This window comes from Mustelus asterias, chromosome 21 (genome assembly GCF_964213995.1).
Source record: "Mustelus asterias chromosome 21, sMusAst1.hap1.1, whole genome shotgun sequence".
NCBI lineage: Eukaryota > Metazoa > Chordata > Chondrichthyes > Carcharhiniformes > Triakidae > Mustelus > Mustelus asterias.
The window spans coordinates 71674302-71691754 of record NC_135821.1 but is presented as its reverse complement, the minus strand read 5'-3'; the positions used below and the strand labels follow the sequence as shown (position 1 = coordinate 71691754).

The 17453-nt window shown below is 45.3% G+C and overlaps 1 protein-coding gene across 1 annotated transcript; it reads left to right on the top strand.

Moving 5' to 3' along the window:
- Nucleotides 1–900: 900 nt before the first annotated feature.
- On the top strand, nucleotides 901–6730 carry LOC144509401 (CCN family member 2-like). The gene is made up of 5 exons (XM_078238222.1): nucleotides 901–1049; nucleotides 1622–1844; nucleotides 2612–2863; nucleotides 4136–4347; nucleotides 5350–6730. The coding sequence occupies exons 1-5, from the start codon at nucleotides 990–992 to the stop codon at nucleotides 5647–5649; spliced, it is 1047 nt and encodes a 348-aa protein (XP_078094348.1). The 5' UTR covers nucleotides 901–989; the 3' UTR covers nucleotides 5650–6730.
- The last annotated feature ends 10723 nt before the right edge of the window (nucleotides 6731–17453 follow it).

Here is a 17453-nt window from a genome sequence, read left to right as displayed (position 1 = left end):
ATTTTATACATGACACTTTCTCTTTTTTTGTAATAAAAGCAGAAATTGCTGGGAAAACTCAGCAGGTCTGGCAGCATCTGTGGAACTCCAATGAAGAGCCGCACAGACTCGAAACATCGGGCAGGATTTTCTGGCCATTCTCGCCCCAAGGCCAGAAATTCCCTCCAGAGGTCACCGGACCTTTGTATGGCCCGTGTCCCGCCTGCTACGATTCCCCGTGGCGGGCAGGTGAAAATTCCACCCATTAACTCTGTTTCTCTGTCCAGCAGTTTCTGTTTTTATTTCAGATTTCCAGCGTCCTCAGTATTTTGCTTTTATTTGAATTATTTTTTTCCCTTCACTGTCTATTTATAAACACTAAGAATCTAAGTATAGGAGAATCTTAAACTGGCTAAAGAAACATTGAGTGCAGTTCATATATTTGGGCAAAACATTATAGAAACACAGATTCAAAGCATCCTACATCAAAGCAGGATGCCATTCAGCCCAGCCCACCTGTGCTATCCCTCTGTCAGAGCTATGCTCTGAACCTAATGCCTTTTAAATTGTCCTTTTACAAATATTTATCAACTTCCCTTTTGAAAACTATTACGGATTCTGCCTCCACCACATCACAGCTTTCTTTGACCCAAAATGTCATTGACTTTGGAAACTGATTTTTAAAAAAAAAAATATCCTTCTTGAAGTGGGTTCATTCTGCTAAACAAAAATGTAAAAATGCTTCAAGTAATTCTTTTCAGGTAGGATGTGTTGGCGGCGGCTCGGTGTGAAAGCACTTTGGGAATCAGGAATTGAAAGAATGCTGCAGACATCTGGCTTCTGTGGAATGTTATTCAGGAGGCTGAGCCGCCCTCTCCCCGGCTATTTAAGGAGACGCGGTTCTCCCTCGGCTTCAGCAGAGTCTGGAGGAGTTCAGCTCAGAGTTTGTGCTGAAGAAAGCAGAACCGTTCGGTTGTCTGGAGTTTAAAAAAAACCAAGCCTTGGCGAATATGTTTGAAGTCGAGAGGACTGCGCTTCGCTGTCTGACGCTGGTCCTCGTCCTCTCTTGGGTAGGTTCACACCGAGCAGCCCCGGCTGATCGGCCATGGGGGGAAGCACCGTATTCATTAGGACGTTCTGTAAGGGGTTGGGGGGTGGGTGGTGATGTTGGAGATTATCCCCATCCCTCTCCGCACAGGTCCCTTTATACCACCAAGCATGTTTGAAAGTAAATTCGACACTACATTAAATTGGGATTAAATAGATCAGATTGTATCTCACTTGGTTTTGCTGGGGGGGTGAGGGGAAGGTGATTTACAGATTGTCAAAATAAAATAAACTCTTATCCTGCATGAGTTGTGCAGTTTTAACCTGTGGGTTTAAAAAGAAACATATTTTCACTCCTTGTAAAAGCAAATCCTTTGAAATGGATGAGTTTTGCACCATTAATGCAAATATGTTTTGTGTAGCTGGGGTATCATCCAGTGCATTGAGGCCAATTCCGTTTCGTATGCCCTCGCTTGGAATTCTGTATTGTAAATTCCTGTCTGTTTTAATTAAAAGGCTTTTTGCATGTTGTTGTTTAATTTGCTCAGTTTGCATCGTCCTATTTTTAACTGATTGTTGGTTTTCTTTTATTCAGGCTGCAGTTGGGGCTCAGGAGTGTGTGTTCCCCTGTCGCTGTCCCCCGGGACCCCCAGGCTGTCCTGTTGGGGTCAGCTTGCTCACTGATGGCTGTGGTTGCTGTAAGGTCTGCGCTAGGCAACTGGGTGATGTGTGTGATGCGAAACAGCCCTGCGACCAACACAAGGGGCTATACTGCAACCTGTCCACTCATTCCAACCAACAAACTGGCATCTGCTTGGGTAAGCCACTCCTGAACCCAAAGGAATAGTATGATTTATTATATATAATCATAGAATTCCCACAGTGCAGAAGGAGGCCATTCGGCCCATTGAATCGGCACAGAATATCTTGCCCAGGCCCTTTCCTGGTATTCCCACACATTTACCATGGCTAATCTCCCTAACCTACACAACTTGTGACTCTAAGGGGCAATTTAGCATGGCCAATCCACCTAACATACAGATATTTCGGACTGTGGGAGGAAACCGGAGCACCCTGAGGAAACCCACGCAGACACAGGGAGAATGTGCAACCTCCACACAGTCACCCAAGGCCAGAATTGAACCCAGGTCCCTGTGAAGCAGCAGTGCTAACCACTGTGCCACCGTGCCGCCCAACCCAATATCCGGCTGCTTCTTGCACCTTGGTGAGGCAGGATTGAAAGATTTGAAATGTTAACCCTCTCGTGACAGAATCTATCCAAAGCTTGTAATTTTTGGTGTGTTTTAGGGATATGGTGGAGGGGCGGGCCTGGTACAGAGGCTCTGTCGGGGAGTCAGTGCAGACTCAATGGGCTGAATGGCCTCCTTCTGCACAGCAGAGATTCTATTCTATGATTCCAATGTGGTAGGATTGATTAATAAAAAGAAAAAATGTCGACAACATTCAAATCCAGCAGCATCACAGGGGAGAGAAACAGTTAATTTTTCAGTTCGGTTACCCTTTTCAGCACAAGTGTTGTATTTTAGAGTTTGTCTTTCTAATTCCTGGCTTTGCTGTCTCCTAGCTCGGGAGGGCGCCACCTGTGACCTGGGAGGAGTGATCTACAGGAGCGGGGAGATATTCCAACCCAGCTGCAAGTATCAGTGCACTTGCATGGATGGAGCGATTGGCTGCGTCCCGTTCTGTCGAGATGATGTGCGGCTGCCGAGCCCAGACTGTCCTGTACCCAGACGAGTGAAAATCCCAGGAAAATGCTGTGAGGAGTGGGTTTGTGACAAGCCTAAAGATCACTCTGTCTTCAATGCTGCCATGGCCGGTAAGGGTTAATCCTTTGTTTATCATTAATCAACTGAGCGCCTTCACTTGACCACCTTTGTCTTGGAAATGTAACTCCTAATAATAGCCATGAGGCCGCTGGTATATACTGAACACTCAGCACAAATGGGAAAAGACTGGAACATTGACTCGCAATCATTCACTAAAGTGTTCTTTACTGATATTGCATTAGCAAATATAGAAACATAGAAAATAGGAGCAGGAGGAGCCATTCGGCCCTTCAAGCCTGCTCCGCCATTCATTATGATCATGGCTGATCGTTCAACTCAATAGGCTAATCCCGCTTTTTTCCCACAATCTTTGATCCCATTCGCCCCGAGTGCTATATCCAGCCGCCTCTTGAATACGTTCAATGTTTTGGCATCAACTACTTCCTGTGGTAATGAATTCCACAGGCTCACCACTCTCTAGGTGAAGAAATGTCTCCTCACCTCCATCCTAAATGGTCTACCCTGAATCCTCAGACTGTGACCCCCTGGTTCTGGACTCCCCCACCATCGGAAACATCCTCCCTGCATCTACCCTGTCTAGTCCTGCAAAGGCCCATCTAGTCTAGTAAAGATAGTCAGGCATCTAGCTGATAAACATTGACTATTGCAAGGAAATAAGTTACCTTGTCAATCTCAAATTGAGATATTTTCCAAGTGGGAAAATCTTTTTTAAGACGTTGATTTGGCCACAGCTAGAGTATTATGTGCTATTCTGGAATCCACCTTATAGGAGGGTTGCGACAACACTGGAAAGGGTGCAGAGGCAATGTTGCCTGGGCTAGAGAGTTTTAGTTATGAAGATTGGATAGACAAAGATTGTTTTCCTTGGGGCAGAGGAGACTGAAGGGGGACGTGATTGAGATGTATAAAATTATGAGGGAGTCGACAGGAGTAAACTTTTCCCCTTGGTGGAGAGATCAGTGACTAGGGAGAGGGGCATAGATTTTAGGCAAGGGGCAGGAGGTTTAGAGGGGATGTGAGGAAAAACTTTTTCACCCAAAGGGTGGTGGCAGTCTGGAACTCACTGACTGCAAGGATGGTGGAGGCAGAGACTCTCAGAATGATTAAGAAGTATTTAGATATGCACTTGCGATGCCATGACCGACAAGGCTATGGGCCAAGTGCTGGAAAATGGGATTAGAATAGTTAGGTAGTTTCTCTTTGACCAGCGCAGACATGATGGCCTGTGCCATAGACCTCTATGACAATCTCTTTACATATTGATATAATATCAGGTCAGTGAATTTTCTTTAAATTTTCAGTTTACAGACAAGAAGCCATTTTTGGACCTGATTCAAGTCAGGTTCGAGACAACTGTATAGTCCAAACCACGGACTGGAGTGCCTGCTCAAAGTCATGTGGAATGGGACTTTCCACCAGGGTAACTAATGACAACAGGAAATGTCGCTTGGAGAAGCAGAGCAGACTGTGTATGATCCGGCCCTGTGACGCTCAGCTCGAGAGAAGTATCAAGGTATTAAACTCTGCAAAATCAAATCATTCCAGTTTCAACAGCCTGGCTTCACTTGCTTTGAAGGAGCAATATCCTCGGCTTTTGCCAGAGATTTTAATTATTTACAGATTTCATAGAAACCAATGATATCTCTATGTACTAGTTCAATTTCACATGAAGATTATCACCAAGGCTCCTTAGTCAGTACCTTCCAAACCCACGCTGCTACCATCTAGAAGGACAAGGGCAACAGACACATGGGAACACCACTAATTGGAGGCAAAAACAGGGGAAGATGTTTCACATAATAAGCGCTCAATGGTGATAAATTAGTCTTCTCATCTGCAGCTTGTCCACAGATAGAGAAACCTGTTGTTTGGAGTAACAGAGATAAATTTTCATTCCTCTGAATCTATTTCCTTTCCCACCCTCCATGAAGAAAAATTTGAACATTTGTGGACAAACCTGATTTAGCTCCTCTAGCCTATTAGCCCATTCAGTGAAATCCTGTTGGATTGCCATTCCATTGCCCCAATATCCCTAATAATAGGCGGGATTTTACAGCCTCGCTCAAGCAAGACCGGAAATTCCGCCCGAGGTCAATGGACATTTCCATTGTCCGCCTCTCGCCCGCTCCAATTCCATGGCAGGCGGGGCGGTAGAATTCCAGCGAATGTCTTTACTTGTTGGCCTTTATTTATCGGCAGTGATAATTCTACAATTTTTAGTTTGTACAGAGTGAACACCACCCCCTGCACAAAATATGATGTCCAGCAGAGTCTGAACCCCCTTGTAACTCAGTAAATGCATCAGCTGCTGTGGCAGCGAGCCAGGCAAACCAGGAAGATGTCAGGCTGGTTTCCCCGGCCTTGCTGAGTTAGCCATTGTCCCTCACTGTCACAGGGTGAAAATCTATGTAATGGGTATAACAGCAGATTTGAAGTTTCACCTACAAATTATTGTTTGATGTGCTATCCGGAAAGCATCTCGGAGATATCTCTAACTTTGCTCCTCGTTCCACAGAAAGGCAAGAGGTGCGTCCGTACTTCAAGGCCATCCAAGTCGATGAAGTTTGAGTTTTCTGGTTGCACCAGCATGAGATCCTATCGGCCCAAGTTCTGCGGCGTGTGCACCGATGGGAGATGCTGCACCCCCTACTCCACCGTCACCCTGCCCGTGGAGTTCAAATGTCCAGAGGGAGATCTTATCAAGAGAAAGATGATGTTTATCAAAACTTGTTCCTGTCATCACGATTGTCCCTCCGACAATGACATTTTTCTGTCAACATATTACAGGAGAATGATTGGTGACTACGCTATATAAAAGCAGTGACCTCTCATTATTGACTAGTTGTGAGAGCCCTGTATAAGCATCTTCTAGATTCCAATGGTATCTGCAGTGATTAGAATACTTTTTCTCAGTTTACAGGAAAAGATAAACATATACCAGCTCTTATATCCATAATACCTTGTTATGATCATTACCCTTGTTTGAATATCAAGTGTTTGAAAACAGTTTGCTAAATGTGAACTTTGAAGTTTCACCCAAAGTGTGAAAAATCTTCCCAATCTTGGTTGTTTTTGAATTTCTCCCTCCTGTAGTCCTGAATTGTGTAGTGTTGTATTTCTGGAATATAAATTGTAGTCTAACGTTGAAGCTATACTTGAGAAATTATCCGACAGCATCTGAATTTGAATTGTAGGATGAAAGGGAAAGTATCCATTTGTTCATGTAAATTTCCTGAACTAAACTACTCTGGAGTTATTGGTCAAAGTATTTGTATGCTAATGCCGCACAGTGTCTAGGTGGCACAAGTCCTAAACAAATGCACAAACAGTTCATTGTGAAACCAGGGGACCAGTTTTACAAACCTATGGATGAGCTTCCTCATTATCTAACGGAAGGTCATGGAGATGTTCCCCAGGATTGTTTAGTCCGTACAGCCAGCACACATGGGGTTTGCCTTCCCATGCCACTTACTAGCCCACATTCATAAAATCGAAAATCACTGACGTTAGTTTGTGATCATCAGCAGATGGGTTTCACTGTGTAGAGTGCTGCATTAGTGAACCAGTTGCAGTTACTGCTAAGAACTTTTAATTGAATCTGTTTCAGTTTTAATCCTTTTGAATTATAACCCAGCTTAGACATCTGATCAACCCTGCCTCGTGTGAATTCCAAGATGTCAGTGTGTGACAAAAAGATACGTTGTTGTGATCGCCATGTCAGATTGATATGATCAGTGTAAATACTGTAAATATAAATGTACAGTTTTGTACTATAATTTATGTTATCACACTGTTTTTGTTGTAGCCCTGTTTTTATAGAAGCTGTTTCTGTAAGGTTGGGAAAGAAGTAAATATTTGTTGCACTTTAGAATAATAAAAAATTCTATTTTTTATATAAATGACTTGTCTTCGAATTGCAGCATTCCCTTCTTACCCATTTATAAAAAAAATATAGTCCAGAGGCGTCAATATATACCAATGACAGTACTTTGCCATATATTACACTTTCTACCAAACATTGAGTGTAAGCGTAAAATGGTGACATAAATAAGAACATTAATTAACTGGTTAATGAAAAATGGAGTGGTTACCAACTGTCATAGTCGAATTAGGCAGCTGTGACCAGAATCCCCTCGGTATTGATTCTAAGATCTCGACTTTGTCATAACATCAATTAGAAACCTCAGCAGCAAAGCTGGAAATAGAGGGTCTCAAGACAAGTTTGAGGGCAGCACTACAATTGACACTCACCCAGCTCCTTAACGAGCAGTTTTATGATTCACCCTCAATCCAGATCATTAAAGAGGCAAGATCACGATTGAGGTTTACACCTAATTCTCAAAGGAGCAGTGTCACGGGTTTGCTTGAGATCTTTAAAGGAACATCAGGGTTGGAGCTTAATATGAAAGGGGCAGTGTCACATTTGAGGTGCGATCCTGATCTTTAAAGGGGCAATGTCATAATTCTGACTCCATCCAGAGGCTTGAAGAAGACTTGACAATTGACACTCGTTCCAGATGCTTAAAAGAATGATCTTGCATTTAGTTTTGTTGACAGCAGGATGTTTCACAGCCAATACATAGTCCGATGGTAATACACAGTGATGCGCGATTAATTCACTCGGGAGGCTGGATCGTACCCGGGAAATAAAGGCTTTTATTAGCAACAAGAATAGAGCATACTGCTTAACAATATAATCCCAGACTAAGGGTCACTAGGAAGTGCAGTGACCTTTATACTCCTATAGGAAGGCGGAGCCAACCGGAGTGTACCACAGAACAATACCAACAGGTGGAACACCCCAACCCTAACCCCAACAGTAACAAGAGTAACATATGTACAAGTACCCATAGTGGTAACCATCTATGGTTCAGTACCCATAGTGGTAACCATCTATGGTTCACCACACACAGAAATATGGCAATCAATCTACACACTGTAAGGCCCCACAATGAGATAAACTACCAGGTAATGGGGCAGAAACTGGGAAGTGTTGCATCCTTAGTTTTGACAGAGAGGGAGAGAGGGAGAAAACAGGGAACCACAGACCTGTTAGTCTTAAATCAGCAAAGAACAACAAAGAACAAAGAACAATACAGCACAGGAACAGGCCCTTCGGCCCTCCAAGCCCGCGCCGCTCCCCGGTCCAGGATTGAATCCTGAATCCAGGATCCCCGCCCAATTTTCCAGCCTATCTACATCCTAATATCATATCCACCGAGCTGTCCCTCACAGCTACGATGCTTTGTTCATTACAACCTATTAACTCACCCCCACCCCCCCATTCCAGACCATGTGATCTCCAGGGAGAGGCGAAAACCCAGAGTGAAAACCCCAGGGCCAATATGGGGAAAATCTGGGAAATTCCTCTCCGACCCCCTGTGGCGATCGAAACGAGTCCAGGAGATCACACTGGCCCTGATCAGAAAATGCTTCCCAACCCTATTCATTTCCACTTCTGCTTTACGAACACCATCTGAATTCCCTGCCCCCGAGACAGGTTCCCAACTATCCGCAGTCTCGCTCTGTACTGGCACCAGCAAGATGATCATAGAATGAAGCCTTGAAACGAGAAACAAAGAACAATTAGCCCGCGCCGCTCCCTGGTCCAAACTAGACCACTCTTTTGTATCCCTCCATTCCCACTCCGTTCATATAACTGTCTAGATAAGTCTTAAACGTTCCCAGTGTGTCCGCCTCCACCACCTTGCCCGGCAACACATTCCAGGCCCCCACGACCCTCTGTGTAAAATATGTCCTTCTGATATCTGTGTTAAACCTCCCCCCCTTCACCTTGAACCTATGACCCCTCGTGAACGTCACCACCGACCCGGGGAAAAGCTTCCCACCGTTCACCCTATCTATGCCTTTCATAATTTTATACACCTCTATTAAGTCTCCCCTCATCCTCCGTCTTTCCAAGGAGAACAACCCCAGTTTCCCCAATCTCTCCTCATAACCAAGCCCCTCCATACCAGGCAACATCCTGGTAAACCTCCTCTGTACTCTCGCCAAAGCCTCCACGTCCTTCTGGTAGTGTGGCGACCAGAACTGGACGCAGTATTCCAAATGCGGCCGAACCAACGTTCTGTACATCTGCAACATCAGACCCCAACTTTTATACTCTATGCCCCGTCCTATAAAGGCAAGCATGCCATATGCCTTCTTCACCACCTTCTCCACCTGTGACGTCACCTTCAAAGATCTGTGGACTTGCACACCCAGGTCCCTCTGCGTCTCTACACCCTTTATGGTTCTTCCATTTATCGTGTAGCTCCTCCCTACATTATTCCCACCAAAATGCATCACTTCGCATTTATCAGGATTAAACTCCATCTGCCATTTCTTTGCCCAAATTTCCAGCCTATCTATATCCTTCTGTAGCCTCTGACAATGTTCCTCACTATCTGCAAGTCCTGCCAGTTTTGTGTCGTCCGCAGTGGGGAAAATGCTGGAAACTGTTGTAAAGAACATAATAAATGGACACTTAGATAATAATCATCTGATTGGGCAAAATCAACATGGAGTTATGAATGGGAACTCATGTTTGTTGAAGCAGTTTTGCAATGGGATGGATGCCTTTTCAATGGGGACGAAGTAGAAAGGGTCGAGAGCTTCAGATTTTTAGGTGTCCAGATCACCAACAAACTGTCCTGGTCCCCCCATGCCGACGCTATAGTTAAGAAAGCCCACCAACATCTCTACTTTCTCAGAAGACGAAGGAAATTTGGCATGTTAGCTACAACTCTCACCAACTTTAACAGATGCACCATAGAAAGCATTCTTTCTGGTTGTATCACAGCTTGGTCTGGCTCCTGCTCTGCCCAAGATTGCAAGAAACTACAAAAGGTCGTGAATGTAGCCCAATCCATCACGCAAACCAAACTCCCATCCATTGACTCTGTCTACACTTCCCGCTGCCTCAGCAAAGCAGCCAGCATAATTAAGGACCCCACGCACCCCCGACATTCTCTTTTCCACCTCCTTCCATCGGGAAAAAGATACAAAAGTCTGAGCTCATGTACCAACCGACTCAAGAACAGCTTCTTCCCTGCTGCTGTCAGACTTTTGAATGGACTTATCTTGCATTAAGTTGACCTTTCTCTACACCCTAGCTATGACTGTAACACTACATTCTGCACTCTCTCGTTGCCTTCTCTATGAACGGTATGCTTTGTATAGCGTGCAACAAACAATACTTTTCACTGTATGCGAATACATGTGACAATTTGTGTGGAGTTTGCACATTCTCCTCGTGTCTGCGTGGGTTTCCTCCGGGTGCTCCGGTTTCCTCCCACAGTCCAAAGATGTGCGGGATAGGTTGATTGGCCAGGTTAAAAATTGCCCCTTAGAGTCCTGAGGTGCGTAGGTTAGAGGGATTAGTGGGTAAATATGTGGGGGTAGGGCCTGGGTGGGATTGTGGTCGGTGCCGACTCAATGGGCCGAATGGCCTCCTTCTGTACTGTAGGGATTCTAAGATTTCTATGATTTCTAATAATAAATCAAATCAATTCCAATCAAAAATCAAAGATCTCGCTGGCAAGAATCTCATTTTTTGACTTGCACAAGATTTTGCATCCTTGTCACTGTTTGCGTTGATGGCGAATACGGGCACAAAATCGCCCCTTGGCCCTGATTTTACTGGCACGGCCACCCCGAAATCGGTGCGGTAAAATCAGGGCCACTGTATCTCACTTCACTGAAGAAGCTACAAGAATTCTCCCAGAATTAGAGATCCAAAGAACAACATGGAGAATGAGGAAGCAAAGGAAATTAGTATTAGTAAGAAGGTTGTATTGGAGAAATTAATGGGACTGAAGGTTGGTGGGTGCCTGGGACCTGGTGTTCTCCATCCCAGAGCGTTGAAAGAGGTTGCTATGGTGAAGGTGAATGCATTGGTGATCACCTTCCAAAATTCAATAGATTCTGGAATGGTTCCTGAAGATTGGAAGACGGAAAATTCAACTAAATTGATGGTAGCCATAAGGTGGCTGATGAAGGAGAGGCGCTCCGAAAGCTCGTGATTCCAAATAAACCTGTTGGACTTTAACCTGCTGTTATGAAACTTCTAACTGAACTAAATTGCTAAAGCAGATTATTTGGTTATTATCTTGTTGCCAGGGAAACTTGCTGTGAACAAATTGGCTGTCACATTAAATAGTGACTGGATTTCAGAAATACTTAATTGGCTGTACGATGCTTGAGGAATCTGGGGATCAGGAATTAATTGCAAGGTCTTTTCTTAAGGTTCCGCAGTGAAGATAGATTTACCTCTTCCTGGGTTCTCTTTCTCTCTGTCTCACTAACAGCCTATCAGTACTTGCTGGTGGAGAAACCGATCACAAGGAGTGGCACAGTGGTTAGCAATGCTGCCTCACAGCACTAGGGACCCGGGTTCGATTCCCGGCTTGGGTGACTGACTGTGTGGAGTTTGCACATTCTCCCCGTGTCTGCATAGGTTTCTTCTGAGTGCTCTGGTTTCCTCCCACAGTCCAAAGATGTGCAGGTTAGGTTGATTGGTCATGCTAAGTTGCCCCTCAGTGTCACGGGGATTAGCTCGGATAAATATGTGGGGTCATGGGGATAAGGCCTTGGTGGGATTGTTGTCAGTGCAGGCTCGATGGGCTAAATGGCCTCCTTCTGCACTGTAGTGATTCTATAGAATCCTACAGTGCAGAAGGAGGCCATTTGGCCCATCGAATCTGCGCCGACCACAATTCCACCCAGGCCCTATTCCCGTAACCCCACATACTTACCCTAGCCAGTCCCCTGACACTAAGGGGCAATTTAGCATGGCCAATCAACCTAACCTGCACATCTTTGGACTGTGGGAGGAAACCAGAGCTCCCGGAGGAAACCCACACAGACACGGGGAGAATGTGCAAACTCCACACAGACAGTGACCCAAGCCGGGAATCGAACCCGGATCCCTGGCGCTGTGAGGCAGCTCTGCTTACCACTGTGCCATAGTGCCGCCCAATAATTCAATGATTCTATGATTATGGATGTGATGCCTCTGTGGCTGAACAGCCGGGTGGCGGTCTAGCTTCTCACATAAAACACAACCAGTCAAACTGAGAGTAACCCTTATACCACCAACATCTTCAGAAATAAAGAGGAAAAAAAGGGGGAACAACCAAAAATAGATTTTAGACAATGCTGATATTGCCTTTTGTACCAGAACAATATTATTCCATCTTCAACTGTGTTCAAATGCACCAGCACTGACTCAAGCATGAAACTCATTAAAACCTGTTTGCATCCAACAGTTTGGGTCAGAACCTGTCTTTAACTGGCCTGTTGCTCTAGTGTTGGAATGCTGGCAAAGTGGCAAACTGTTTCATAATGGAAAGCGAGGAGCTGTGCCTGGTTTCTCCATTGTACCATTGATTTAAAACACGAGCTTCTCAGTAGCCTTGGATCTGGGCTCTGTCTGGGTGGATTGGGGCAACAGGAAGAGGTTCACGGAGGAGGTCAAAGTGAATGGAAAGAATCTGAATTGAGGTGATTACTTTCAGTCCGCGCCGATATAATAAATGTTTATAAATTGAAAATGGACACACTCTGTGGCCTTAATGCAACAGACACATTAATCCCTGCGATGAAACTCACCCCCAGAAGAGGGCGGCAGAGACAATGAACTGGATAACTGGGGCAGTGTGAGTGGAGCTGGGAGCTTGGCAGAGAACACCAGCAGTCCATAGAGTGTTGCAGGGAAGCTTAAATGATGACGTGGCTGCAGACTGGACAAACATTTTTATGACCCTTTGAACAGGCTGTAAATCTTTCACAAGGTTTTACATTTATTTTTCCAAAAGCTGTTTGTGTTTAATAAATTGGCCAGTCAACTCTACCCCAGAGATCGACACAATCAATCTGAAGGCGGGAGACAGTCAGTGATGGATCCATGCCACACTAATTCCTCCCCACCGCTCTCCCCCATTCTGATGGCTGGCCAGGTGAAGGTGGGCGTAAGGAGGGTTGCCGCCTTTGCCATTTGAGGGCACCCATCCCCCCCCCATCCCCCCCCCCCCCCAATCCCTCCCCCCCCCCCCCATCCCTCCCCCCCCCCCCCCCCCCCCCCCCCCCCTTGGATAGCACACCCGATCTGGAGATGGAGTGCTGAGCAAGGAGATCATCATTAGAACCAGGAGCATTGGCGCAGGAAGGCCATTCTGCCCATCGAGTCTGCCCCACCTTTCGATACTATCATGTCTGATCTGACGATGCCTTTTTCTCTAATTTCCCACCTCCCTGCTCCCCCCATAATCCTTATCTTCTCAATTCTCAGATCAGAGGCTGCCTTGGGCAAGTTTTCACTCAGGGGGGTGGGTGAGAGACATCATTCCCAGGTCCCTCATTGGGCTCACCCCTATCCCTTAATTGGGCTGAAGACAGGCTCTCATCCAATTGGGTCCACAAAGCTGGAGGACCAATCAAAGACCTTCCATCTTGAAAGGGGCAACAGGCTGCAATGGAAGATAGTCGGTCTTTTAATTGGCTTCCATATCTTACTGATCCCTGATGGCTATTTTCTACATCAGGGTAGGTAGTTAGGTAGTTCTGTTGCCGCCCCACCCCTCCCCCCCCTCCCCCCCATCCCACCTCCACAAAAACAACTGGGGCTGGGACGGAGCTGGGGAGCTGGCACACCAGTGCGGGGCTATTTTTAATATCCACCTTCTTCCGTTCCCAGTCCTAGTGAGTTCATAGAATCATAAAATCCTTATACTGCTGAAGGAGGCCATTTGGCCTCATCCACCATTTCTTTTATCTTACCCCAGGCCCTATCCCCGTAACTCCATGTATTCACCAAGACTAATCCCCCAAACCTGCACATCTTTGGACTGTGGGAGGAAATTGGAGCACCCGGAGGAAACCCGCGCAGGCACGGGGAGAATGTGCAAATTCCGCCCTAGGCCAGAATCGAACCCGGGTGCCTGGCGCAGTGAGACAGCAGTGCTAACCACTGTGCCGCCGTGCTGCCCTACATTCAGCCTGTTGGCTGTACTGACCCTGTAGCCTAGGTTGGTTCCAGCTCTCTCTGGTACAGACTGTTCCTGGCTTTGTGCTGATCAGGAGGCTGTTTGTTCCAGATCCTTACAGTCATTTCCAGGAGGTTGTCGTAGGATCTGCAGGTGAAATTGGTCAGATGGTGAAGAGGTGGAGAGCAGTCTAGCCCTGATGCCCCCCTCCCGTCCCCTAATAGTGAAATACTGTGATTGGGACACTTACAAAGCAATGCTAACCGAACTTGCTGACCTTTGGTGAGTCTTCAGCCTCCTGTGTAAATTAACATTAAGAGAGTTGCTCTTCACATTCTCTTTATTTTCCTCTTCTGATATAGCCTGGTAAATATTTCAATATTACAGTCAGTTTTTCTGTGATGTACTAACTATATTCAGCTAATTTCAGTTTCACAAACTTGCTTCAGAAGATAGAAAAAAATTCTCTTTAGCAGAATTGGTTTCTTAAAATCCTATTGGTGAAACTTAATTTTGTCTCCGATTCTGAGCATCAGTGACAAGACCAGCATTCACTGCCCTAGTTTCCCTCAGTAACACGTCACAACTGAATAATCTTCCTTCCTTCTCGGCTGTTTTAGAGGGAATTTAAGATCAAACATATAGTTACAACCATGGAAGGAGTGAGCTGATTTCTCTCTGTGTCCTACTCCTAGGTTGATTTTTTTATTCCTTTACGGGACATGGGCATCGCTGGCTAGACCAGCTTTTATTGCCCATCCCTAGTTGCCCTTCAGAAGGTGGTAGTGAGCTGTCTTCTTGAACCGCTGCAATTCCTAAGATGTAGGTACACCCACAGTGCTGTTAGGGAGGACATTCCAGGATTTTGACCCAGTGACTGTGAAGGAACGGCGATATATTTCCAAGTCAGGATGGTGAGTGACTTGGAGGGGAACCTCCAGGTGGTGGTGTTTCCAGGTATCTGCTGCTCTTGTCCTTCTAGATGGTAGTGGTCCTGGGTTTGGAAGGTGCTACCTAAGGAACCTTGGTGAGTTCCTGCAGTGTATCTTGCAGATGGCACACACAGCTGTCATCATTAATGATCTAGATTTAATGTGCAGTGGATAAAATTTCAAAGTTTGTGGATGATAAGGAATTTGGAAGTGTTGTAAACTGTGAGAAGGACAATGTAGGAATTAAAAAGGATATAGACAAGTTGGTGGAGTGGGCAGATAGGTGGCAGACAAAGTTTAATGGGAGAAGTGTGAGAAACAATATAAAATAAGGGGTAAAATTCTTCAGCAGAGGGACCTGGGCGTATATGTTCATAGATCATTGAAGTTGGCAGGACAGGTGGAGAGAGCAGTTAATAAAGCATGAAGTATTCTGGGCTTTATTAATATGGGCATAGAGTACAAGAGTAAGGAGTTTTATAGGACACTAGCTAGGCCTCAGCTAGAGTATTGCACACAGTTCTGGCCACCACACCATCGAAAAGATGTGAATGAACTGGAGAGAGTGCAGAAGAGGTTTACAAGAATGGCTGCAGGGATGGGAAACTTCAGTTGTGAGGATATATTGGAGAGGTTGGGATTGTTCTCCTTGGAGAGAAGAAGGCCAAGAAGAGATTTGATGGAGATGTTCAAAATTGTGAGGGGGCTGGACAGAGGAGATAGAGAGAAACTGTTCCTGCTCATAAAAGGAGAACCAGAGGGCACAGATTTAGTAATTTGCAAAAGAAGTAAATGTGAGGTGAGAGAAAGAAAAAATCAGACAACAAATGGTTTGGGTTTAGAATGCACTGCCTGGAAATGTGGTGGAGGCAGGTTCGATCGAGGCATTCAAGAGGGCAGTGGATGATTATTTGAACAGGGGTACAGGGAAAAGGCTGAGGAATGGCACTAAGTCATGATGTTCATTTGGAGATCTAGTGCAAAGATGATGGGCTGAATGGTCTCCTTCTGCACCTTAACAATTCTATGATTCTGTAAAAATGGTAAAGTCAGAAAAAAATTCTCACAGATTGTTTACAGCTGGACAGTGATTTTCCACAGTGACTATGGTACTTTGGTTTCTCACTGAGGCTGTCACTCTACAATCATGGCTGCTTGATTCTCTTTTTTCAACACACTGATGTTGAGTTGAAATCCTCTTTTAAGAATTCTTGATTTGCAGCAATGAGCTTTTCTGGTTGGGTTTGCAAAACTCAACTAGAGCTCAGTTGTGAGGGGAGGTAAGGCAGTTGATCTTCTTGTGCTGTGTCCTGTGACAGTCTCTGTCTGTTGGTTCAAATTCAGTCTCTTTAACATCCAAGAGCTGGGTGGTATGGTTTCAATCTGGGTCTTATCTTAGCCATTGTCTCTCAAAGCTTTGTAGACTCTGTGTCTCCATAAAGCGGCTTTGTGGCCATCACAAATGAACTTAGGAGCTGCTGTTGGCAAGCATCCTTTTAGCACAAAATGTTCTTTTCAGAAAGTTGAATAGATATTGGCCAGAATTTTCCAGATATTCATGCCAGTGGGATTCTCTGGTCCCCGGTCCTGCTACAGTGAACAAAGATTTGGCTGAGCGCCAAATTCTCCATCCTTGCTTGTAGCGGCAGTGGGCCGTGAACAGCCGGAGAACTCCAACCATAATATTTATGTGCATCAGATAACATTGAAAATGAAGAGCAGGATTCTGCACACAATCCTCCGTGTGTTTCGCGATGGTGGAGGCGGGATCTTCAGGTTCTGCCGTGGTCAACAGGCTTTCCCAATGGATGCACCCCTCGCTGCCAGGAGCCCCGTGGCAGGGGTGCACTGTCGGACGGACCAGAAGATCCCGCTGACGTGAACAGCCAGAAAGGTCCAGCCAAATATTCTACATCGCACATATTCGTAACAATATTGATCTGGAACGTGGTTTTCCTCATACCTGGGATGAGAACTTCACTGGCAAGGCCATCACTTATTGCCATCTCCAATTGCACTTGTGAAGGTCATTGTTCCTGAATAGGTTTGCTAGGTCATTTCAGAGGATGTTAAGTGTCAGTCACATTGCTGTAGGTCTGGAATCACACATTAGCCAGACTGGGTAAGGACAGTAGGTCCCCTGCCCCAAAGGATATCAGTGAAATTGTTTCATTTTTAATGGAAATATGACGCCTTTGTGTTCACTCTTAATGATACTTGGTTGATACTTTTTATTTCCGTATTAGAATCTTACAGTATTGTGGAAGTTAGGTTACAACAATTGTGAAAATTAAAGTTCCATACTCTGTCAAGTAATGGAAAATGTTTATCAGCATACGAGGCCTCCAGTCAAGCGTATTCAGGATAAGCGACTATTCTTCACCTTGTGTAAGTTCCGTAAATATTTCATCCCCGACATTCACCAGAGGATGGAAAATAAGACAATTCCATCACAAAACACCAAAGAGCAAGATATGGGGACATATTATGCTAATAAAGGATTGGCAGGAGACAGTTTTCTACTAGTTAAGGAAGGGCAAAAAGCTATGCTACAAAGAACAAAGAACAGTACAGCACAGGAAACAGGCCCTTCGGCCCTCCAAGCCTGTGCCGCTCCTTGGTCCAACTAGACCAATCGTTTGTATCCCTCCATTCCCAGACTGCTCATGTGACTATCCAGGTAAGTCTTAAACGATGCCAGT